This window comes from Fundulus heteroclitus, chromosome 15, assembly GCF_011125445.2.
Source record: "Fundulus heteroclitus isolate FHET01 chromosome 15, MU-UCD_Fhet_4.1, whole genome shotgun sequence".
NCBI lineage: Eukaryota > Metazoa > Chordata > Actinopteri > Cyprinodontiformes > Fundulidae > Fundulus > Fundulus heteroclitus.
Genome location: NC_046375.1, coordinates 6683205 through 6709764, shown reverse-complemented (window position 1 = coordinate 6709764; position 26560 = coordinate 6683205). Strand labels below are relative to the sequence as shown.

At 40.0% G+C, this 26560-nt stretch overlaps 1 protein-coding gene across 2 annotated transcripts in view; it reads right to left on the bottom strand.

The window, feature by feature from the left end:
- Positions 1 to 11576: 11576 nt before the first annotated feature.
- slc24a4b (solute carrier family 24 member 4b) overlaps positions 11577 to 26560 on the bottom strand; it is a 40374-nt gene continuing 25390 nt past the window's right edge. The window contains exons 4-17 of one of the 2 annotated variants that reach the window (XM_036147291.1): positions 25799 to 25873; positions 25620 to 25704; positions 25413 to 25516; positions 24531 to 24605; positions 24420 to 24445; positions 23807 to 23860; positions 21130 to 21221; positions 17046 to 17215; positions 16726 to 16873; positions 15429 to 15595; positions 14630 to 14744; positions 13415 to 13527; positions 13237 to 13302; positions 11577 to 12215 (exon numbers count right to left, since the gene is read on the bottom strand). In XM_036147291.1, the coding sequence (XP_036003184.1) occupies positions 12066 to 12215; positions 13237 to 13302; positions 13415 to 13527; positions 14630 to 14744; positions 15429 to 15595; positions 16726 to 16873; positions 17046 to 17215; positions 21130 to 21221; positions 23807 to 23860; positions 24420 to 24445; positions 24531 to 24605; positions 25413 to 25516; positions 25620 to 25704; positions 25799 to 25873 (1440 nt within the window). In that variant the 3' untranslated portion in view covers positions 11577 to 12065. The remainder of the gene's footprint in view (positions 12216 to 13236; positions 13303 to 13414; positions 13528 to 14629; positions 14745 to 15428; positions 15596 to 16725; positions 16874 to 17045; positions 17216 to 21129; positions 21222 to 23806; positions 23861 to 24419; positions 24446 to 24530; positions 24606 to 25412; positions 25517 to 25619; positions 25705 to 25798; positions 25874 to 26560) is intronic. The other variant, XM_036147292.1, reaches the window with a different exon arrangement.

Here is a 26560-nt window from a genome sequence, read left to right as displayed (position 1 = left end):
TCTTCTCCCTGACCTTTTGTTATACAAGTTAATACAAAGTAGTAAATGTCTCTTCTAGACATTTACAACAAGAAACTAAAATCATTATTTTGGTGTTTGGATAATAAAACATGTTCACCTTTAAGTATTTTAATAAATAATTATTTTGTAACTCGGTATACCATCAAGTAATCAAATGAAGGAAAACCTCCGCTCGCATGTTTTTTTTTTTTTTTACTAATCTTTATGTCAAGATTTTAAAACCATCTGCTGTTCCTGCAGTAAATGGTTACCCTATGAATGGGGGAAAGCGGTTTTATACCATTTAAACAAAATACTGTACACATGTTAAAAAAGAAGATGGAGTGAAACAATTGGATTTAGATCATAATATAAATCCATTTACAACAGTATTCAATCCCTGCAAATCCTTCAAATAGAGTTAATTTGCTGCAAAAAAATAAGCTTTAAGACTAGATTGTGAAAATTGTATGAGCACAAACAAAACCCATTTTAGAATTAAGAAAAGTGCTAAATATTCATCACAGTAGTTCTGAAATGTTTTAGAACAAGCATCACTCCAGTAAAAACAAATATTTCCAAACACCAACAGGATTACCATTTTAATCAAGAAATCCAACAGGAAAACCTTTTCTCAGTTAGTTTTTCGTGTGTTTCTTTGATCAAAAGAAAAATGCATGATTAAAGGATTGTGTTCAGCAAGCCAGATTACTCATATGTAGCACTCTATATTCTGCACATTATCAATCTGGGCCTGTCTATCGAATCTGTTCGGCAAAAGGAGGGACCTTCAGCAGACCTTTCCGAGCTGATTGGGCAAAGCAACACCTAGTGCCCGCCCACCAAAGGTTGGTTTTAGCCAATCATGGTATCAAATGAAAATGTAAGTAGCAGACACCATGAGAGACCACAAGTTATGCTGATTAAGACTCTTCTTGCTGTTCTCTCAAAGAAGAAATCGTGGATTCTGACAAAACAGATGTGATAGCGTGTTTGTTTTGGTTCGGCTGTGGGCTGTGCTGCTCTTGTTCTTTGTCACACCTGTATGTCCCGCCTTAAACCATAATACTGCAAAGTGATTGGGAGTGCAGGAGCGGGACTAAATGGATTCTCATGTGTTTGTGAACGCACAGATACAGTGAGAATTCAGCTTGCAGACAACCTAAACGTGATCTCCAAGTTGGATAAAGAAAATAAAAATAAAGTCAAAAGGGCATAATAGAGGAAATGTTAAGGTTTCTTACCAACTCTGATCTCAAAATCCAACATGGCAGCAGCAAGCTCAGTATGTAGAGAGAGCTGCAGCCAGAAACTGTTTATCTGCAATTCTAACATTTTCATCCTCATCTGGCACACACAAGTATGTTACGCAGTCTGTTAAACATTTTCAAGTGCTACAATGTGAAGAAGCAGGTCTTAGCGCCAAGTTTGATCCTGAAGACAGCAACAAGCTAATGTTGGCAACACAGGCTAATAATGTGCTTTTTCAAATGCGTTTTACCACTCAAGGTATTGTAAAAACTCCGTTAGTGGGCATGTTTCTTTAAATATAGAAAATAAAAATGCCGTGACTAGCTTGTCCGTCCGTCCGTCCGTTGTCTTCCGCTTATCCGGGGTCGGGTCGCGGGGGTAGCAGCTTCAGTAGGGAGGCCCAGACGTCCCTCTCCCCAGCCACTTGGGCCAGCTCCTCAGGAGGAATCCCAAGGCGTTCCCAGGCCAGCCGGGAGACATAGTCCCTCCAGCGTGTCCTGGGTCTTCCCCTGGGCCTCCTCCCGGTGGGACGTGCCCGGAACACCTCACCAGGGAGGCGTCCAGGAGGCATCCTGACCAGATGCCCGAGCCACCTCAACTGGCTCCTCTCGACGTGGAGGAGCAGCGGCTCTACTCTGAGTCCTCCCCGGATGACTGAGCTCCTCACCCTATCTCTAAGGGAGAGCCCAGACACACTACGGAGAAAACTCATTTCAGCCGCTTGTATCCGGGATCTCGTTCTTTCGGTCACGACCCAAAGCTCGTGACCATAGATGAGGGTAGGAACGTAGATCGACCGGTAAATCGAGAGCTTCGCCTTTTTGCTCAGCTCTCTCTTCACCACAACGGATCGGTACAGCGCCCGCTTCACAGCAGACGCTGCACCAATCCGCCTGTCGATCTCCCGCTCCATCTTCCCCTCATTCGTGAACAAGACCCCAAGATACTTGAACTCCTCCACTAGGGGCAGGACATCCTCCCCAACCCGGAGAAGGCACTCTACCCTTTTCCGGTTCAAGACCATGGTCTCGGATTTGGAGGCACTGATTTTCATCCCGGCCGCTTCGCACTCGGCTGCGAACCGCTCCAGTGAGAGCTGTAGATCACGCCCTGATGAAGCCAATAGGACCACGTCATCCGCAAATAGCAGAGACGCAATCCTAAGGCCACCAAAGCGGATCCCCTCAACACCTTGGCTGCGCCTAGAAATTCTGTCCATAAAAGTTATGAACAGAATCGGTGACAAAGGGCAGCCTTGGCGGAGTCCAACTCTCACCGGAAACGAGTCCGACTTACTGCCGGCAATGCGGACCAGACTCTGACACCGGTCGTACAGAGACCTGACAGCCCTTATTAAAAGGGTCCGGTACTCCATACTCCCGGAGTACCCCCCACAGGATCCCCCGGGGGACACGGTCGAATGCCTTCTCCAGATCCACAAAGCACATGTAGACTGGTTGGGCAAACTCCCATGCCCCCTCAAGAATCCTGCTGAGGGTGTAGACTAGCTTGTATTGTTTACAATAGCGCGCTTGACACTCATCAAAACTGGTTGGATGCTAATAGCTGTGCTGTCATTCCCAGACACACACGTAAAAGACTTCAGAGGGAAAGAAGCACATTTTTTATTTACAGGTTTTTCACGCCATTTTGTACTGTGAATTGTCAATTATTCTCTTTTGATTAGTGGTCGTTTCAACCAGAGTGCTTCAACAATTCATCTTTGATCACCACTGAAGGCGATGCTAGTACTTGGATTTACTATATTTATTAGAAACTGAAGTATAATTACGTCACTTTGAATAAATCAAAATAAACATCCGTTTTACTTCCTTGCCCTATTTTTTTGTGTAAGCAAACAGCTCAATTCCCTTCTTAAATATTATAAGATTGCCTCTTTCTGTGAGTGTGAGTACCAAAGTATGTTCTTAAAAATGCAAATAACATACCCTTAATTAAACTGAATCAGTGCTGTAATTAATTTATATGTTATCTCAACCATCTGTTGTTTTTTTTGCGCTCTCCTATATTCAGCAGGGATGACTACTTAGTATTCATAAACATCGATTAGGCGTTGTGCTGCCTTCATGGACTGTGAAGGATGGGATAATCACTGATCTTACAATGCACAACTGTTGAAGCTTCTATAAACAGATAAGCACAACTCAAATCTTAAAGCACTGTGGGTAAAAGCTCCACACTTTGGTGTATTTGCAGCTTCATTTCTACAGAATATTAAAAGTGGCTTCATTAAAAAGGGGAGGCAAAAAACGAACCAGCGTCCACAGGTTGCAGCTTTGATAATGTCAACGTCCTCATTGTGATTATGCGTCACACATTCGATTCATTTTTCTTTTATATAAATTGTTAAAATACCACTGAGAGGTTACAAAGAGAAAATGAAAAACAGGAGAAATGTACCTCTTAAGGCATCTTGTGAAGAGGTTTTGCAGTAAATGGACGCTGTGGATTTAACTGTGGTGGGTGTTTTAACAGCGAGACTGTTAATAAACGTGAGACGCCTGGAAGTACAGAACTATAACAAGACGTTGAGAGAATATAAACAGTCGTGTCTTTGGAGTCCTGAGATACTTAAGGTTTTTCCAGATCTAAGGTAGGTGAAAAAAGAAATTGCATCCTCACCTGACTTCATTAGAAATAGTTTGTTAGAGATTGAGACCTTGTACGCACGTAGCCGGGTCTTATAAACACAAATTTCTTCCACATTGTCCAGATGCATCTCAATCCAGGTTAAAAACAATGCAAGTCCTCTCGACGGGTTCTTAGTTGAAACATTTCGTCTCGTCTCCAACAGACTTCCTCAGTCTATGTAGTTACTGATTAACTCGGCCCTTTAAGCAGTCCCTTTTCATAGTGGCTCAACGAGTTGATTGGGACAATCAAAATTGTGCTTACACGCAAAGGAGGTCCATCAGGCTAGCAACCAGTCGTTAGTGTGCCCCCTCTTACAATGCATTGTAAGAGGGGGACAATTGAAACTTGAGACCACCTCCCCTGTTTAATGATGGGCGGTTTCTTTTACACAGCAAGCAGGCTTAAATTGAAGGCAACCAGACTTTCGTTCAGTTCTTTCTGATGTTGTTTCAACACCTATCCAGGAGTGTGTCAATTCTGGTAGCTGGCACTTGAGCCACTAGGATTTATTTTACACCGCTTTCAAACCAATGTCTCTCTCTGCACAGGTTGCAGTCATCTTCATCACTAAAAGAGTGACCGCTGACCTGCAGATGTGCATAAAGTGCAGAATCCTGGCCTGATGATGTTCCTCTTCTGTGCTGGGCCATCCTTTTGGCCAATGGCTGCTTTGTCTCCCCTGATTTATAACTAGTCACAGTCCTCCTGGCACCCAACAGCCTGCACAACATTACTCTGTGCAGGGCGACCAGAACTTTGGGGTGAAGCATTTCTAGTCCTAATGTGTTCTGGGGTTTGAAAGCTACTGGAATAATATGTAGCTTAACAATACTAATACGCCACTGAGCCTTGTTATAACCATGCCAATTGTATAGAGGGTATAGATGGCAGGGCACTGCAAAGCTAAAACTAATTCAGCCAGTCAGAATCCTTCAAAACAACGGCAGCATTGAACGGCATTGTGCCTCTGTCTTAGGAGGGGGTTGGTGTAAAACCGCCGACCCCCAAGCACTCTTCCTCCTTTGCACCGCAGCATATTGGAGCAACTGGGCTTGTAAAAAACAAGCAAAAAGCATTTGAACTAACCTTAATGTTTAGAACAGTTCATGTATGTTTTTACGTTGAAGCAAACAGTCAGAGATGCCGTTGATTTCGTAACAGTGACTTTGTCCAATTTAACACTGATTAGATACATATTGTAGTCATTCATAACAAAAAATAAATGAATCAGCACCTTTCTGACAGCATTGATTTTTCCTCGACTGCATGGCCAAGTCCATAACAATCGTCTCACATAAGATGTTGGCGCCACATTATTTGTTACTTACCGCAACGCACCAGACCCTAAACTCCATTTTGCCATGCACAGCATTTTCAAATCTCCACTTTGGCCGAAGTTTTTAAGAATAGTTTTTTACCCATTCATGGTATCTGTAAAACAAAGTTTTCGTGTGGATGAAAGGTCAAAACGCATACAAATTTATTCATTTCCCTCAGATATCCAACCAGGTGTGGACAAGGCCTGTGAAAAATCTGACATTGCAGATATATATTACCATGTATCAATGCAGGAAAATGATCCTTGCAGCATACTATACCCAATCAGTGTTCAAGGTTTTTTTTCTCCATTTTGCCACTCGGAGTGTACGACAATTTCTAAAATGAATGTTTGTTTTTACAAATTTCTAAATAAAATATATTTTCACATTAACTTCTTCCTACCTTACCATATCTGTTTTGGGTGCAAAACATCCAATATTTTCTTTTTCAGTACCTGGTTTGTCTTACACATAGTTATGTGTCAGAGCCAGAAAACACCGTTCACTGTGAGCTCTATTATGGTTTTGCTAAGAAGGGATACAGAAGTTGTTTTATTCTAATGACAATAGTACATTTTATTTGGTATGCTGAAAGAGTGGCAGAAACCCTAGAGACTGTGGCGCAAATTACATAAGCATAAAGCCATTTACTACCTAACGGTGAACATGCAAAGTTCATCTTTTAAAGAGCCGAGGACAATCTAACAACATTCCTTGCACAAGGACTGCAGCAAGCAGCAACCCAGTTTCCCCATCATCCATCACTGCAGTACAGCAATTTACCCAAACAGCGAAGTGGTTGTCAAAAATACTGGCAACACACAAATAAGGAAAGAAAATGTCCCCAAACTATAACTGCGGAGGCGGTGGGTGAAAAGATAAACAACTTTTGAAAGTGGAGTTCTGCTACTGTATATGTCAAGGCCGGGATGCGTGGGCCTCATCTCTAAAAGTGGTACAACAAATGTGGGAGCCGGGCCAGCGTTCACAGAAGATGATCAGTTGCCGCCCAAACGGGCTTGTTAGGGGGCAGAAAGGGAACTCGTCAGTGCAAGAGATCACGGCTGACAGCGAGGCTTGTTAACTTCAGCAAGCTAGCCAGGAGGGTGGCTCATTAGGGAGAAGCACCAGTAGCCTGCTCAAACCATGCTGGTCTCACCAGATGGCTGCCTGTCTGACTGATGAAGGACATGAACATCCATCATTAACAAATTAGGTTTGGCACAGCTTCTGCAGATGAAGTCATGTGAAAAGGAATAATTCCAGCTTCTTTGTCTTTACTTTAGATGCACTTTAACAGTTAAAAACTTGATCATAGGGTGGCAGATTCTTAGTGATGTACAGGGGCTTAATTCTCAGCTCTAACAAAGTTTTGTTGGAGACACCGAGATGAATCATGCTGCAACATTGCCCCCTGCTGGGTATGAAAACAAAAAACCCAGATTATTTGGGATGGGAGCAGAAAAAAAAAAATAACTCTTCAAAAATGACCCCTGATATGACTTGCTACATCATGCTTTAACTTTGTAAACAGTTTTCCCCAATTAGAAGAGTACTATAATATAGCCATGTTATACCATAAACAGGCTCGTATATCTCAAAGACGATGTAAAACTGTGATTTGTCACCCTTCAAATATTTATTCATTTGATATGTTGAGTGTAAGGAGATGGAAACAGATTAAAATGTGCATTTAAATATTTAACAGGCAGATGGAACTGAGATTTTCTAATTATGGCCAATACAACAATGTAAACATGAGTACATCCAACTTATTGACTTGATCTCGAGATTTTTTATTTTTCATTAAGATCCATTACATATCTTAACTTGGTTACACCAGAAATAATTCAAAAATCAGCAAGTATTCAGTTCCCTTCCAGTTATGTTGGTTGCAAATAAAATACGTGTAAACTAAAACAAATCACTAGGAGAGTTTGTGTGCATGTGGAGTGGAGCAGCATTTCACAATCAGAAGAGTACATGCTTTCAAAGGTTTGTCACTAGCTTGATTTTCTTAAATTCTCCATTTAGCATTTGGAATAATCCTGAAATAATCCTGTCAAATCCTTGATTATTTTGAGTTTTTATCAACTTTTTCTCCCATGTTGTACAACAAATGGTTAATCAGTGCAGTCTTCTCAAAATAAGTCACCAAATCAATCATAGGAAACTGTTAACTTCATTCATAACACTCATCAGTTATAGTGTAAAACTACTTTTGTGCCAAGTGCCACAATATTGTATAGCTTGCAATCAATACATGATTTACAGATTGTTTTTCAATGTCCATTTACAAATGTTCAAAATCACATTTTCTTTAAGTAGATCTTTACAAGCTACCTTTCCTCTTCCAAAAGGCAATTTTGTCCCTCCTTGGTTGCTTTCATGTTTGCATACCAGGACCTGGGTGGGATGCTGGAGTACCAATAAAACCAGAACCAGCAAAACCGATCCATTTTATAATGTAGCCCAGATTGGCCTCATGTTCATTTTTGGTAATGGACTTAAGCAAAAGGTGTGGATACCATGTTAATTTCCAGAAAATGGCTGTCCAAGTCTAGAAATTAAATATTTTATCAATGGCTTTAATGTTTACCGCCCTGACTTCAAATATGTTTGTAAAAGTAACATATTTTTCTATTGCAAACTTTAACATAGTATTTTGAACACAGACACCATTTAAAAAAGAAAAAGTATTGTTCTGTATGAGTTTTAAAAACAAAACAAAAATTATATATATATAAATAAAACAGGTCCCCGTCACAAATGAGAACTCTTGTCTTAATGAGTGCATGTATAAAGCAAATATTTAATAATCATTTGGGGGGGGGGGGGGTGAGGGCTCCATCTGTCCATACAGGATCGGTTTCCTACTGCCTCCAGGTGGTGAGAGGAACTTTGTTGTGGCTCTTGACACTCTCCTGAAGTTCCCACAGGAAGCTCCCACAAAATCCTAGTTTACAGACTTGTTCTCATCGCTTCAGACCAAGACCATTGTGGTTCACCTGCGTATCCCATGGGATGACCAAAGAGGGGATAGCTTGCAATGGAAGGACTTTCACAGGTAGCAGCAGCATGGTTACAAGCAGATTGGAGGGCTTTCAGGTCCCAGAGACCATTGGCCACTGACATACTGAAAAAAAACAAAAAAACAATTTGATTCAGTTTGAGGTTACATTTAGCCAAAAATAAACATGACAGACAAAACCCATTGAGTTTTCAGACTGGAGCAGTTTTACAAACAGTTGCCGTACCAAATAGTTTGGCTTATTGGTGTCTTGAGATTAAAAACCTCAAACCAATAGAGTTGCATTTCCACACCTGTGATCAAGTTGGGATAAACATGCAGATATCCGCCAACACATGACCAACTCACCAGAGTACCCTGGAACTTGATGAACCGGCAACAGTGGATGTAAACCAGGCAGAGATCCAGAGCAGGTGGCCCCCCATTTCTGTCACAATCTGGGATCTGAATAGTGGTTGTTGGTAGATGCAGTCAATGGGCAAGTCGTTCCTGACTTGGCTGCCAGAACATGTGATTTGGTCCAAGACTGGAAGCGATATTTAAGGCTAGAAGATGTAGCGTTCCTATGGGTGAAACTCTTAGGCAGTGCCCAAAAAAAAAAAAAAAAAAAAAAAACACTAGTCAAAGATTAATAACCTACATATATAAGCCCGGGACATGCATTTCCACATTTTCTCAATTCATTCTGAAACTTTCAATTTATAGTACAATAAGATATACAATCACTTCATATCCACTGGAAACTTAGTATAAACCACCATTTCCAAAAACCTGCATCAAAATTGAAACTTACCTTTGAACGACTCAGTTTTTATTCAACTATTACTTAGCCGGCAGTTGCATCCTCCTCTTGAGCATTTCTGCATACTCCCAGAGTATGTAAAGCAAGTTGAGAGACAAATGTGTAAGAGTCATTTTATTTTATTTTTTTTCTTCACATTATTGCTTTACAGTAAAATGCATTGGTTGGATATGTCCAGTATAGCAAGACAATACATTCATATAAGTTATACAGATGTCCTCAGTAATGTTTTATAGTAACTAAATTTACATTAAATATATTTTTGATCATTTATTATTCTTGACAAACAACTCCCACATCACATTGAGCTCACAGTGCATTAGGTCGCATTCAGTCAACAGATACAAATCCTCTCGTGTCAAATTGCCATCTCTAATGTGTTTCCTCAAGTGTGTGGGCATTTATTTTATTTCATTTTTTATTTATTTTTTTTACTCATGTCCATACAATCTGGATTTATGAAAAATTACAACAAATTAGGGAATCAAACTTCCTTCTTTTGACTCTCCTCCTCCAAAAACAAGTGACTTTGGACCAAAGATGCTAGCCGTATGACCGTTAAAATCATTTGCAGATTAGGACCAAAAACACACAAAAAAAAAAAAAAGGTGTTGAAACCATTACTGTGCTCAGACCTGACATTAGGTACATAACGAAGGAGCATCAACAAAAACTGAAAATTCCGATCGACTCAGACAGCAACGCCATGCAGTCTCCCCAGAAAGCATCAAAAAATTAAGCTCCACAAGTCTTGCACAGAAAGTGTGAGGACTTTGTAGGCCATGTGTTCTCCTACATCCCACAAAGAAAGCCCTGGCAAAGCAGCAGTCTAAGGTGGTGTCTGGTATTTTTTTTATTTTTTTAATTCCTTGGTCTGCTCTGTACAATAAAAGTCCTGGGAGCAGCCAAGTTTGTTCTGAAACCTGCGCCTCTGCTCCAGCTAGGGTTGGCGAGGAGTTAATGCCCTTGTACCAGAGTGGATAACCACAGGAAATGAAAATACGCTGGGAGAAAACTTAGCCTTTCCACAAACCCACTGCTCCAGACATGTCCATTTCTTTTTGCCCAGTTCCTCGGCTTTCGCACACCTGTGAGCTCACACATTAAAGAATACTAGACAAACTGACGTCACATCTCCACAGGATGCCCCATCATTAATATGGCAACCTTGCAGGGGCCTTTGTCACAAATTCTTTACATTTAAATTGCATATACAAGTGCCCTCCACCAACAATGTGGCCGAGGAGGTTTAGTCGACACTTAAAAACACTCCATACACGCACACACACACACATTTTAAAAGTCTCTGCACCCCCCCCCCCCCACTCCTGGACTCCTCACAGGCATTTTTTTTTTTTGGATCGTGTCAAAATGTCTGGATTGCAGTGCTCTTAGCTGCCGTTTTTGTGAAGTGGGCCAGGCAGTGGCCATAGAAACTGCCCCGAAGCCCTCGACCTTTTGCTGTGCTGTGGAGGAGGCTTTGTTTTTGTGTCCCAGCATGCACTGCAGATAGATACAGGTGTGCTCACGTTAAAGAGGTTCCGGTCCGTTTTGAGAAAGTTGACGCGAGCCCAGAATGAGGACGCACACGCACACACACCCACCCACACACACAATGTTCCTCTTTCCCACAGACACACAGACATGTATACACTGAAAGTACAAACGCACAGAAGGAAGCACTAGTTGATTCAGTATGAGAGGACGGCTGTTAAAGTGCAATATCTACATACAACGCAAGAAAAACAGAACAAAAGAAAAAAAAATAAACAGATCAAGACCATCATCCCACCTCCTGGAGCTGTCCATCTGAGTTTCCCTGATAACTGGTGGTGCTGATGACCCGGTCTGCACTAATAGACGGGGTGCAGTGGCCCCTGCAGGCCAGAGTGTGTCACTGCAACAAGAGCAGCTACCACAACTCCGCAGCCATCTTTAAGCAAGTCATCTGATGAAGACCGAAAGATGCATCCGGCAGATTCAGACTTTTCTCGCCCGATCCTGACTTGTTCAGGAGAATAAATGAAAAAAAAAAAAAAGGGGCTGAAGCTTGGCTGTCACAACCTTCAGCCACATACTCATGTCAGAGATGCTTTAATCTCAACACAAAAAGCAAGAGAAATGTTTTCCATGTGCAATTAGCTTTCGGTAAAAGACAAGCAATGTCTGATGATTGCAACTAGCTCGGTTCTATATTTCAAACTAGACAAAAACCTTTCCTCTTTTCTTATTTTTTTTTTTGAAAAAATAAATACAAAAAAAGTGTTTACAAATTTACATTGTGCACTGGTGCAGATGCATAACACCATCACAGTCGCTAGATCTGGACTGCGATATGTTGAATTAAAGTGTCCTGACAAAAATGTCTTTAGGAAAGCAGATTAGGGACGCAGGCGAGGGTTTGGGGGTGGAGTAAAGAGCTAACAGGGGGGTTAGGTCCAAGCTAAAGGAGGGGAGATGCCATGACAAGACCTTTCCCCGTTTTCTTGGTTTGACCAAACAAAAATCCTGACACTAGTTTTTTTTTTTTCTGAAAGAATGGCTTTACATTTATTATAGTTTGAGCTTTAGTTAAGTGCCTCATGTAGAACAGATTGTTCTGATCAGAAAAATCTCAAGTGAGAAGAGTGAAATCAAAAACGGGGCACTTATGACTCGAGGTCCACGACATCTAAAAAGGCATGCTTGATGGGTGAGAAGTTAGCAGGCGTACAGAGAAACCAAAGAGTTGACAGCAACGCCTGAAATAGCGAGCGAAAAGGACCAGCGCTGCGCGACGACTGGACAATTTTGGAAAACGTAACAGAATTCACGATTACAGAGCACTGCCTTATAAGAAAATTAGATTCATATTAAATATCGACAAATAAAGACTGCAAGCAAAGGAGGGAAACAAAAAAAGGTCGCCAGATAGGTCCAGTTTGTCCAAAAAAAGAAACTCCAGGGTTGCCAAGGTGGGGGGAGGGGGGGCGTTGAGGTTTTGGTAATTGTTGCATGCTGCTGCGCTCTAACCCTCCATGCACATGGGCAAGTTGACAAAGGTGAAGACGTTGTACTCGATCATGATGGAGAAGCAGAGGAACACGGCGTACAGAACAAGGACATAGACGCCCAGCTTTAAATCCAGCTGCCACTTGTTTATGTGGATCCCCGACACCTGCAGACAGAAAGCCGAACATCAGAAACAGATCTGCACAAATTCAAAACCTTTGCAGGGGAGAACAGAACATTTAATCAGTATTATGATTGCTTTTGTTTCCCCTGAAAACAGTTTGTTTTCCCAAGTAACTTGAAAAAAACAATATTGTTCATTAAAAACCGCCATGTTTCACAATTTCTACACCAGACTAATCTTTAACAGTTTGCACAGAAATTGTGGAAATGAGCCAGTCTTGCTGACAAGGACTCCTGGTCACATGATTTGGCTGCATCTACTCCCTAGGACCAGAGGTAAGTACCAGTTTCCAAGGGTGACATGCTGAAAACAGCATTGTTTAGAATTTTTTTTTTTAACCATGTTTAACAAGTACCCATAGAAATTGAGATCTTTCACAAGAGCACTCTGTCTAAAAAGGTCAGCAAAACACCCTACAATATCTAAAAATTACCAATGAAAAAAGGCCAAGACGTCTAAATACGTCAGCTACGTCCCTGAAAACCAGGACGTATCTGAAAGAAAACCATTTGCGGGGTTGACTACCAGTCGATGTATGAACATAGTCGTCCTGATAAAATTACTTTTAGGATCAACTCGTTGAAATTGGATTAAGAGCCACAGATAATCCCAGGGTCAAGGTTTTTCACTAAAGCACAATGGGCAAAATATCTAGATATGTATAAAAGCTACTAGAGACACTCCAAAATGATTGTATCTGCAGCTGCATCAAAAAGCTCAGAGGAGCTGATCGAGAGCACATAACACTTTTCAGATGTGTTTTTATTTATTTTATGCATGGTTCCTTTCCTTCTGCTTTACAGTTGGTACTTTGACAAATCCCAAAAAATATATTCAAATACATTCATACAATACGGTTTATTGTTGTGGTTTGACTTTTTTTTTTTTTTAAAGTTCAGTGCGTCTGAATGGTTTTGTTCAGCATTTCAAGGAAAAACATTTGTCTTTTTGTTTTGATTTAAAGTCTGTATAATTAGTAAGTGTCTCATTGTTTTATGCTCACCGTGAGTGCAACAGAGCCCAGCAGAAGAACCACTGAATACACCAGCCCCCGACTGTTAATCATCACCTGAAACAATAAATAGGAGGGTAAGTCACTCGCTCACAGATCCTCAGTCTCCGGTAATAAATTACATTTTCTGTCAAACTGATCAGACAGTTTTGACCCGTTTTGAACTGACCTCTGATCCATAGTTTACACACATGGTCTGCATTGCCCAGGGAACCCCAAGTCCCACCAGGATGTCAAACACATTACTGCCAATTGTATTAGACACTGCCATATCCCCCAAACCTGAAAAACAATAAGTTATTACAGCAAGAATAAAGCTTTTCAATTAGATGTTTAATCAAAGAGGGTTTTTTTTTTTTTTTTTTTTTTTTTTTTTTTTTTTTTTTTACACACAACTAGACTTTACTGCACTTTTGGATATTCATAGAGATCCAAATTATTTTTAGCAAGGATGCAAACCTGCATTTGTTCAGCATCCATATAGGGTTCTGCAGCAACTCCTATTTGCTGCATTGCATACTTTTCAGTGCGACTTCTCTCCCTGAACAAACTGAGCAAATAAGCACTTGTGTACAACTTCACCTCTATTTTGTCTTGATGCCTAAAATTTTGCCCTGTAGGTTTTAGCTGGTCCAAGACAATTACTTTGGGTGATCGAGAAATAGGGGTTGGTCTAGACAAATAAGGAGGTTGAAATCATGAGAAATCTCAACCAGGTTTCCTGACACAGACGGATCTATAATAATGACTTGATTAATGTACCTTGATGTCAGATTTCTATTGCAGCAACTATTCTTGATAGTGACATTGGAGTTCATAGCCAACAAAATCCTATTTTTCTAAGTTAAACTAAACTGGTCAACTAGTTGTGAAAAAAAAAAAAAAAAAAAGCTCTTTATCTAGATCATGGCAAAAAAATATAAATAAAACCTAGCCTTTGATGTTCAATTTCAAGATACCTTTAATAACGTTGTCATTATTTGTTTAGTGCAACTTAGTCTACTTGGGAAATGGCAACTAAACTTTAAGAACTTCATAAGTCTAAGTGTTTTTTCCAGTCATCACACGGATAAAAGGTGAACATCAAATAATCTTAATTTCAACAATTTCTTTGAGCCAAATAAACACAAAGTATAAAGTATAATAGTATGAATTGAATGTTTGAGTATATAATCCTTACATGACCCCTGACTTGCGGTTGGAATTTTGAATGCACAAGGACCTAATACAACAATGTGAAAAATCAATGGCCAGGCATCACTGAGGCTCCATTAAACCAAAAGCATAATAAACACCCACCGCGAGATCAATAACTGTTCCTGCCCCCAACAAACCTGAAAGTAATGCAAAATTAGACTAATTTTCTGAAAAGGTAAAGGAATACCTTGCCGCGCCACAATGAGACTGGCTATGCAATCTGGAACGCTGGTGCCCGCAGCCAGAAACGTGATGCCCATGATGACATCTGGTATTCCCAGAGTGTAGCCGATTATGGTGACCTAAAGAGGCGCAGAGAAGGCATGGTTAACAGCAGTTTCTCACACGCTGTGTTCAACTCCAACCTGAGTTAAAACTCAAGTTAAACATGACAAATCTTTAGCATTCGATCAGCATTTTAGTGCTGGTTTTAATCAAAAAGTTGTGTTGCTTGTACCTTCAGGTGGCAATCGACTTCTTATACATAAATCAGTGTTGGACAAATAAATTAGCTTTTGGGATTTCTTTTCAGTCCTCAAATACCAACACTGTATTATTTATGGCTGCACTTGTACGCTTCAGTACATATAAAATATTATACCATCCCTACGAACAGGTGTAGGGTAGCGTGTCCTAATTTCTTCCCTCAGCACATTGATCAAAAGATATAACCAAAATGCATTTTCTTGCTAAGCAGTTTCTGTCCAAGCACATCTAAATTCCCAATTTCCAAGAAGTTAGATGTCAATATGTGAACATTTCTTAAATATTTAATGCATTACTAATGTAGTTCCTCTTAAAAGCAACCACTACAAATGCTCATGAAGATCAGCCAAGATATGCAGAAAAGCTGAGCACAACTTCTAAAACTTTATTTTACTCGTTTCAGGCAACAGAAATTAGTTTTACATATTTACATACATTAGACCAGTTATATTTAAATTCAAGCACAGCAGAAACCTGACAAAAAAAGAAAGTAAACTCACCATCCAGACCATCAAGTATGAAAAGACTGCAATCCAGACGGTGGAAAGAATGAAGGAGACCATGAAGAATTTCTCCCAGCGAGGCTTGGCACAGTTGGGGACCGTGATGAACAGCAGCAGTAGCAGCGGCCATGAGATCAGCCACTTGATCTTGCTGCCCACGTTCCCTGCAGGAGGAACACAAACGGGGAAGATAAAGACAGATTCAGAAGCTTAAAACTAGAGTGAACTCATAAGACATTAAATATTTAATGCTTTTAAATTGTTATAAGTGTGTAGTTAATATAATGCTGCCACAAGTCACAGGTTTTTCCTTCTCCCTGACCTTAAGGGGCATTCCTGATTTGTTGAAGCCGAGTCGTTAGCAGCCAGTATCTTTGAGTTTGTGAATATTTAAGTTCATCTGTCAGTTGCCACCCAGAGCAGCCATCTAATGGTGCAAGTTGTTCTTTTCAAAATAGAAAATATGGTTTCTTTCACATTTTTTGCGGACGGAAGGTTCATTGCAGCCGACTTTGATCTGTTACTGTGGTGGAAATCTTTTTAAAATGGTGCTAAACTGCCATTAAATATAAGATTTGATTAGTTTTAAGATTGTCTTTGGAACTTGGACTTTTTCAACAGCTTGATTTTCCATTTTTGAACAGTTCCTCAAAAGATAAAACAAAGACACTGCCTACTGCACAAAACCCTTCTTGCTGCTTTTTATTTTAAACAGTTATTCTGCTCATTCTTTCTTCCCAAGCAATCTGACTAAACAGGAAAGATTTCAGCTGAAGTCTATTTCCAAGTCAAATACATTCAGATTTTTTTTTAAAGTGTCCTCAAATATAGTATTCCTGTCCAATAAATTCATATTTTAGTTTTAATTTATTGAGTATTTCTGGCTTTATTAAAGCTTTTCTACAGAGCTGGTGTGTTTGTCGTGATTTAAACCAAAATCCCTTTCAGCAGTTGAATATAACCTTTAACCTGGTTTGTCCCATTTTTGATCAAAATCTCTTTTGCAAGACCTGGCCAAGAATGGCAAGCACAATAAAAAACAGTTGCTACGCATCACATTAAAGACTGAACACATTAAGGTTCAAATGAAATGTAAAGTGTAATACAAGTGCCTAAAATACAAAAACTTCTGGCATTAAACATTTCTTCAAATCATTGCCCATCGGAGAATGTTTAATGGGTTTCAAACTCGAACGACGTGTGCCGATACACGTTGGATCTTTGTCCCCCTTAAACCATTTTGATACATACCAGATCAAACTTTCATAAAAAGGTCAGTTCCTAAAACACATACTTGGAATGTGAAATGGTGAAATCGTGTCGTTTTCTTCCGCCTCTTTGTCCTCTGGTTTGTCCTCTGGCACATTTCCGTTCTCGATTTCAACCTTGCCGTCAGTCACTTGCGTCTCCACGCCATTGGCCGCTTGCACCAACTTCTGGCGCTTTCAGAAAAAAGAAACTAAGTCAAAGGGCACACAAGCAGACTTGCCGCTACTAAACCTCTTCAAACTGAGCTCTCTTCTGCAGACAAAAATGGAAAAATTGTGCCAAGTACACAGAGAATAAGAAGATCTCTCTGCTTAAAATAACTGCTATAACAACGGCCCGTTGTACCTCTGTGATGATGAGCCGACTGGCCATGCGAAGGCGGGTTTTAGGTCCAAAATGGCTGGTGACCATGACTCGGAGCCCGGCCTCAGGAAACCTAAACTTTGACGGGCTGGCATTCATCATCTCATCCACCATCACCACTGAGCCACGGCTGTAAGCCTTGCTCGGCTTGACTGAAAAGATGAGGGCACATATTCAATTTTATGAAGCAAAAAGCCTCGCAACTCTAGTTATAAACACCCAAAGTGCTATCTTAAAACTTTACAAAACCTTTGAGGAACTCAAGGAAGGCTATGGACCATTTTAAACCCACTTTTCCTAGAGTGTTCTCAGTACTTCAGGCCAAAATAATAAATTTAATCATGCAGTCAATGCCAGCAACCTGAAATATTACCCTTTAAATGCATGTGGATCCTAAACCTTGCGGACAAACTTAATAAATGGTGAAATTAAGGATGTAGTTTGAAGAACGATTCATTCTCCCAAAAAAAGCATTTGTTCATCTGGCAAGACTGAACATTAAAATAATATTAATTTCAGCAGAGGAAGCTACTATACTATAGTACTCTACCAAGACCAAAGTTTACCTTCATTGGCGGCATCAGTTTCATATTTGGCAACTGCAGTTTATTTTGATCAGCAATGGACAGACTTGGGCTTAATGTGCCTCCCAAGATTTGACTAGGGGAGATTCTTTATACCATTTACTGTAGTTCTGTTATCTCACTAAAATGTTGTATATTGAATTATAACATTGCTTTCACTGCAATTAGTTGAAATTTCAGTAAACCCCCCTCTCCGCCAACTGGTTATTTAAGGTGCACACAATTCACCCATACAGCAAAACTATATAAGAACCTGTAATAAAGTATTTTCCCCAATCAGATATATTTTAACTGAAACATGCAATGTTGTGGAGGCAAAAATAAAAAAAAAAGTATTTTGATAGACAAAGATAACTAGAGTAAAAGGGGAAAAAACTAGTTTGTTAAAATGCAGTTGTCTCCTAAACTAAGGAAGTGTTGGTACCATCCTTGGTTCCAGAAAATGCCATCAATTGTGCATACCAAATAAACAATTTTAATTATTTTTATGTCTAGTGGTTTGTTGTCCCGCTCTTATTTAAAGAATAGGAATTTGCAACATATTGATTAAATTTAGGTCTGGACTTTGGCACAAAAATAGAGGTTTAGGAGTGGCCTAGCCAGTCGGGTAAATTCCTTCAAGCTGTCTTTGTTGTAGCTGTTGCACATTTTCTCAGCGGGTCAAAAGTTTGTGTGAATAAACACACTCAACGTTATCTTTTTATACATCTCTAGTTGTGCGTAGACATGCTTTATAAGTGAGGTCTGAGAGCAGCTGGTGTTTATAACCATAAACCTGGATAATCATAACTTAATGAGGCTTTTCCAACCAAGGTTGGGCTGGACAGCATTTCTCTGAAAAAATAAAAATAACTTAAATACTTTTTTACTATAGTCAGCTTTGTCTGATATTAAAGTTTGATCATCTTGCAAGTGACAAAATTGGAAGTCCGTAGGAGCCCAATACTTTTCACAGCACCATATTTCTTATTTAACAGAAAATGAAACATTCCTACTGTTGCCAGCCGTGGTAGACACCAAATAATAAATGAGGATAAAGGCGGCCATCGACTTCAACTGTTCAGTGTTTGAGGCTTGGCTCTACATTCCTCTTTTGTAACACTCAGCACCAGCTGGGTTTAAAGTTTGTGTACAGCTTGGGTGATCTTTGTCTTGAACCTGAATTTAAAAAGAGCCTTCCTTAATTGCCTTGACCAGCTTTAAAATTACTAAGCCAGATTTTATTATATAAAGTCTGAAACAGTTTCTTTGGCCAACTAAAACTTATTTTTCTTTGCTGGCAAAATTAGCTTTTAGTTCCCATACACATGAATCACAACTTCTACAGTACACTTATTAATTTAACCCAGCCTCAATTTGACTTATGCATGCACATAAATTAACAGTGTAAACAGAGCTGGCGTAAACAGTTCCTCTTGTGAAAATCATTACCACTTCAGGGAGTGAGCAGGTCTACGCTCCAGAGATTGGCTGGAGAAAAGCAGCATGCAAGCAGAAAAACTGGCACAAAGCAGCACAACACAGACAAAGAGTAGGTTTAGTAAGGCTAAACAGACAGGCATGTTAGCAATAATGCAGTCAGTTGGAAGAGTTGCATTTCTGAGACAGGTTCAATTTAAAATTTTAAAGAGCAAGTACAGAAAAAACAGGGGAGGACTGTGGCTTTGAAGTATAAAAATCAGAATTAGCTTCATCAGGCAAGACTGCAGAAACACAGAATCTGTAGTAGATCAAGCACTAGCAGCGTTCACATGAACAAATATATAAACTAGAGGAAATGAAAAAGGATAAATGAAGCAGTAAGCACTTATTTGCTTGAACAGCCTTTTGATACAAAGAAAAAGAAAGGAAGGCTGTGCAATATGCTTATGTTGTTTCACAGCAGAGTAGCAACTACTCAGGCTATAAGCAGTTTATTTTGTTCATAGACATCTGAAGCTTATGTCCAGGATGTGTGGGGTTTCGGGGGATATTAGCTGCCCTTTTCATAACCCTTGACCTGGATGGATGGACTCTGCTAGGCCTTATTCCAGACAGCATCCGTGAGGACCAGTTCAGGTCCCAAGAAAGGTTGGTTCCTAAACAAGAAGTGATCCAACGTAGACATAATTGTTTATGGTGAGGGAGTGTGTGGGGTGCTCCCCAGAAGTTTATAGTCCTCTTCAGTCTTTACCTTTTTTTTTTTTTAAGCTTACCCAGCTAGAGTCTGAGACAGTCTTACCTGCTCTACTGCTCGTCAGGGGGATGAGAAGAGAAGATCTCCCAAATTCACTCTGGTCTTATTTCTTTCTACCAAGTCCTTCCTCTTAAAATTGTACGCAGTTTGCTTCTTGCAACTCAGCCATTTTTTAAGTGGCGTGAGCAGCGGAGCAACAATGAACGGCTAACACCAGAGCTAACCGCTAAGCTAACCGCCAGATACATAAACATAGCTCTCAACTCTCACGCATTGACCGTGTGACACACGCATTTCATCAATTGCACACGCTCACACGCATTACTTTGAAAATCTCAATCTTACAACGTAAATCTCACTCTTGAAACGCACGCGTATGGCGGAACCAATTTGCGGTACAATGGTTTCCGCACGTCCAGTAGTATACGTAACACAGCAGCAAGGACCGCCGCCGCGCAAAGCAGTTTCCCTCATCCAAAGTTAAACAGTTGTACGGTCCGTGTTGTGTGCGAATTAAATGGTAAGTGGTCATGTGTTATTAAAAACTGTAAAATGAAAGCAAAGTCCGTGTAGAATAGTGACCGTCTTCAATCGACCGACAGGCCCCCACCCCCCCCGTTGGACAGTTTTGAATTGAAAAACAGCACCCCCCCCCCCCCCCCCCGTTGGACAGTTTTGAATCGAACAACAGCAGCCCCCCCCCCCGTCAACAATCTCACTCTCAACAGTCGTCAAAAGTTGAGAGGTATGTACATAAACACTTGAAGTGCGCATGTGCAGTCAGCAAGCAGAAATCAACAAGGAACAAGCACGCACATTGGCGTTACATGAGGGCGTCCGAATTATTTGCATGTGGGAAAACCACTATATAAGGCGATACCCACGTAACTTGAGGGACAGAGGGGAACGTGTTTTTACAGGCCTGCAGCTCCTCATTTTTTACCTCCTTTTTCTGAATGCATAATGCATTGGCTATTGTCAGGCTGGAAGGACCATTACACCCAGTATAAAAGTGTTTCAGAACAGGATTACCAACTATAGCTTTAGGGTGGCGAGTCAGGTGTGGGTGATTGGGTTGGCGGTGTTGATTTTGTGTTATATTGACAAGACTTTAGCAGAAAGCATTGGCTACAACACTATGTTAGTTTATTAGAAAGAAGCCACAGACCCCTCAAGAAGTCTTCAATCTTCCAGAGAATCAGACTCAACCATTCGTTTGGGACCCAGCCTGTCTGATTAACCTTACCTGCTGAGAGTAAAGGTGACGACGGGTCGTCGTCCCATACATAGTCAAAACAAGCATTACCGTCCTCCATCTCGCTGCTGGTTGCAGCGTTACCATTGGCCACATTTTTGCTAGACTTCCCCATGAAAAACCGCTGCATGCTTGAGTTGAATCTAGGGGAGGAAAAATAAAACCAACAGAAAAGCTTATTAAACTTTTTTTTAAACTGTACATTATGTGAAATAACCAAGGGACCAGTTTTCAACAAGACAACATTAGCGATATGCTGTAGAAATGCCAAGACATGTTGCCTTGTATTAGAGCAGAAACTAGACGTCCAAAAAGAAACTTCCCCAGAAGGCAATCACGTGGCTCTTAGCCACACATTTTCACTGAGACCATTTCAATGCCATTACAAAAAAAAGCAAAAAAAAAAAAAAAATAACTAAAAGGAACTATGGCTGCCTTTGAACATAACAGAGGTAATAGCTGGAGAGTTAAAAGAGCTGTTCTCTGCCCTCAGCATCTTCAAAGAACGTTACAACTAAAAAACATCTGATTAGAGTAGAGAACAAAGTGAGACAGGACTCTGTCAGTATTTGTTTTTTTTAAGTACATCCTTACCAAATAGCATTTTGATTCCTTTGATAAAAAAACTGCTTCTCTTTTCAGCGCATAGTCAATATACAAAAGACTATTCATATCACATCTGTTGCGTTATTGCTAAAGAAAAAAACGTTTCAGACAAAGTTTGAAAAACACTGCATGTATGGCTGAAGATAAAAGGATATTTGTGATAGACATGTTTCCTTGAAGGATAACTGATCTCACTGCAGGCTTTAAAAAAGCACAACATGCTTTTGTGTTTGTTCAATAGTAATTTGATCCAGGCTTCTACAACAGATATAGCTGCATTTTTCAACATTTGTGATAACGGCACGCAACACACAAGCACTCCTCAAATTTAGACCGTCAGAGAGAAATGGTTTCCACAATTTAAGTCACAAAGTGAATCTTGACTTCAGTACAGATATTTTCTGTTTTGACTTAAGCTTATGATTACAGCTAACGTAACAATCATGCTTCTAAGTAGAAGAATATTCAAAACGCATTTCTAATTCACATGGCTTATACAGTCACAGCAAAGACTGTCACCTTGATAGTTGTCCAGCTAAAAGACGTCCTCCACATGGGGGGGTCAGAGAAAGGGGCACTAAAAGAGCCTTGCTGGGACCACGGCCAGCAACACTTCATTGTAATACAATATGATAATAGTAATATGCATTTTATCATGGGTCTGGGAACAGAGACACTGCATTCATCTTCCAACACTAAATGTTTTATACCTGTAACCATTATAGTAATTACTGCAACCATGCACCATAGATGCAACAATAACTGTAATAACTTATGTGCAATAAGCTATTTAAACAAGGTGCTATAACCCATGCAATAATCATGTATAAAGTGTATAATAACATATGTGCAATAACCTATTTATACATAGAAGTGTATAGAATTGTATATAGCTGTATAACTGTATCTAACTAATTCTACTTACCTACTTTGGCACCTTCTGACTTTTGAGCCGATGGGACAAGTGAATTTCTCCATTGTGAGATCAATAAAGCTTATCTTGTGTTTCACATTTTATGTTTATTTCAGCAAGAAACTATTCCAGTGAGGGTAATTGGGCAATTGACTAACTTTAGCACACCGATTAAAACTCATTTCTTCCTACAGCAGTTTGGTAATGTGCAGAAGGAAACATCCTTAGTTTTTTGTTTTTTTTTAAATCCTTTCAAGCAGGACATGAGGGCATTTAAAAGAAACGGCAGTGCAGCAGTTCTACATCCCTCGTTTTGATCAAGGAGACTCAACTTCAGTGTGCATTTAATGGTATTAAGAGTGTATTTTGTCAGTTACAGGATTATATTTGGAGAACAAACCAAAAATGCTTTTGAGATGTACTGCTTGAGATTTGTGGCATATTTTTATTTTATTTTTTTTTTGCCTTCGGCTTTCATCTCTCCATATTTGAAGAGGGAGGGTAGGAGTATTATCTCGAATCAGAGCCCCAGACGGTCCGCGTTAAACACACTCTGCTCCATTTGGACTTGATCGGCCCAAAATGCTCAGCAGATATTTTGGGTCAAGGGAGACATGACAGCATGTCCTACTGTAAGCGTTTATTCCTCCGAATGAGAAAGGAGGGAAATGATCTGGTTAAGCCTGGTGCTCTTAGCCACTGCAGAGGGAAAAAGATTAAATTCTTATGGCAGTGAGCGAGCAGGCTGCCACTGAGTGAAGCACAGATTACCAGCTGGACAGAGACAGCAGCACAGGACAGAATGGCTGGCATTATTCAGTCTGGACTGTAAAGACAAATGAGGCCTAATGGAGTGCACTTATAGTCATGAACGCATAGGTCTATGTTTAGAAAAATAATGGAAAAAAAAAAAAAAAAAGGACTAAAATTCTCTGCAGGCTGACATGTGGCTGCTGTGTTTAACAGCCAAAAGTGGGTTTTAATCAAGTTTCAATTGTTACCAGCTACAAGCTGCGAATAAAAAATATGTTACATTGCTTTAAAAACATTTATCATGCAAGCTGCAGCACATAATATCTATATAGTATAAAACTTTTGTCTTCTTGGCAGAGGGCAGAAATGGTACACCCCGTCCCCTTCAGGAAAAATGTTTGTGTACATTAGTAAAGATCTAACAAGAATCTTTTTGAAAAATCAGGTAGAACTCACTTCATGACCAGGATGTAGCCTACATACATGATCACCAGCACCAAACTCTCCCACCTGCAGGAGGAGAAAGGAAAAAGTTTAGTCAAGTACAGAAAGTTTTACATTTTGCTACAAAATGAGTGGATTTGGACAGATCTTTTCATTCTGCAAAATGTAGAACTAGAAACTTAGCTCTGAGGTCTAAACATGCTTCATAAAATTAAATTTATAATTTTGAATATGGTCTTAAAGTCAATGTATCCAGATATATTGTTTTAATATGGGATCATGGAAAAGTGTTTAGTGAACCGAAATCAAAGCATGAATCACCATTTCCACCAACTACTCCTTCAGGACATATTTAAAAAGTTTAGGCTTGAAAAGCACAGATTTGTGTTTTGATCACTGTGTAAGAGGGCTAAACTGTAAAGCTATGTGTCAAACCTACTGTAAGGACTTTAACGTGGCTCCGAATTTGAATGCAGCCTTATGTGACATGGCACAATTAATGGCCTCAAGGTATAATATTTAAAAAATAAAAATGTTTCTCTCGAGTTAGTGAGTTGGAACTTTTTAAATTGTTTAAAAATGCATAATAGTTTGAGTCATTTAAAGCTTATATGGATAAACTTACCAAACAATCTTCTCATCATAGATGAACTGTGGGAGAAAAAAAAAAAGAAATTTAAGAACTCAAGTACAATTTTTTTAAATAAAATCATATTAACAACTAATGTTAACTTACTGCAATCAAAGCTATGACGGACAGGGTGTAGTAGAAGGAGTCCCTGAAAACAGGCCACCAGGTCAACACCACCACCTGTTAACATGTTTAAAAAAAAATAAATAAATAAATAAAATAAAAAAATTCATGAAACTAGGTGGAGCAATATACAAGTCAACTTTTGGGCAACATCTTTTTTAAAACTATTGACTCATATCCTCACCTGATGTACAGTACATTCAGTTAATTTAACTAAAACCCTCAACAGAATCCACAACAGCCAAGGTGACAAAAAAAAAGTCCCCTTTGAAGGAGAGAATCAGGCAACTACAAATTATCTGCATTTTTTTAAAACAATTTTAAAACAATGGTAAAAAGGTCAAGATCAGATCGTAAAAGAAAAACGATTTCAATAGTTACTATTGCTGCAGAATTTTACTCTGTTGTAAATAATTATTTAATTTGGGGATTTAGGAAATAAAAGCACCTCATAGGTTTTAAATTAGATAAAGACGAATTCTTAAAAAACGAACTTAAAATTAAATTATCAGTAACATTAGGAAGTGTGTGTGTGTGAAGGGTTTCCGGTTTTTAATGAGATTACCACAGCACACAGCAAGTCTTTGTACAAATCTCCATGCTTTCCTTCCTGGACAATCCCTTCCATAATCACTCCCATCTCTGCTTTCTAAAACTGCTTCTCATTGTTGAAACTTTGGCTTTGTTGCGATCTTTAGTCACTGAGCTACAGTTTTCTTGAACCAAATATCAGTCCTTTATTTCACAAGCTTTTGTTTCTCCTCAAAGGATGGGGGGGGGGGGGGGGGGCAGCACATGTGCCGCTCTACCGTCTATAAATAAACAAGATGATGCAGCCGCAGTCCCTCGCTCCGACTCGCGCACCTGTCCGGCAAAGATTCCACACACACCAATGATGCACAGGATGTTGAAAACTGCTGAGCCGACGATGGTCCCCACCCCCACGTCACCATGGGTGATGAAGACACCTGCACACAAGGAGGGAGCCTCTCAGAACCAGCAGTGACACGGACCATCTGGGACCGTCTGGATGCACGAGCTGCACGCGTGTGCCTGCATGAGTGTGCGTACCGATGACAGACGCAAAGAGCTCGGGCGCAGAACTGCCAGCTGCCATGAAGGTGGCTCCAGCGACGTCTTCACTAAGATCCAGTTTCTGCAAGATGAAGAATTGTTAGTTTGTTTTGTCGCATTTAGGGAGAGCCTTAAAAAAAATAAAATAAAAAAAAAGATTAAAACCTTTACAGTACCTCGCAGATCTTCTCCAGTGATGTCACAAAGTATTCGTCACAAGTTATGGCGAGAGCCAGGAACATGTAAAGAGTCTGCAAACAATAGTCAGGAAAACAGCATTAAGGACAAGAGCAAATGCATGTATGAATCCATCTTTATTCAATTGAAAAAGATGTTTTTTTTATAGATCAGGACACATCCTCGTGGTAAAGGACAAGTGGAGGTGAATGACAACCCACATTAAATCCCAACAAATATTTAGATGTAAAGTGCTTCCCTACAATGAGAAAACCTGACAGGACATCTATACTCCCAGAGTAAGAAGCAAGGGGGAGAAGCAGCCCGGTTCAGCGGCTGAGGATAGATCTATAAATTATAGATTGTCGTGACATCATGAGGGCTGATCAGCACTCATTTAAATGCCCTGCTCTATGCTATCCACAGGGGGCAGTGCAGGACTGCAGCATTAGACCTTCCACACAAGTTAAATCTTGCTGAACAGTTAAAGAAGTGAAACATTACATCAAGTCAGAGTCGAAATAGCTGTGCATTTAACCAAAATATTATGTTCACCCTTTGGAGTTGCTTAGAGGCAAACATCATAGAAGTTGTGCCTTAAAGACATGAATGATTGCCTTTCAGCACCGACGACAGATTCCATCTTTGGTGACCCAGGAATCTTAATTACGCTTCCTATGCCTTTGTGGCATCAGGTTTTACTACACTAAATGCATCATTTTTGATGCCTCTCTCCGACAATGGTCTCCAATATGGTTCTA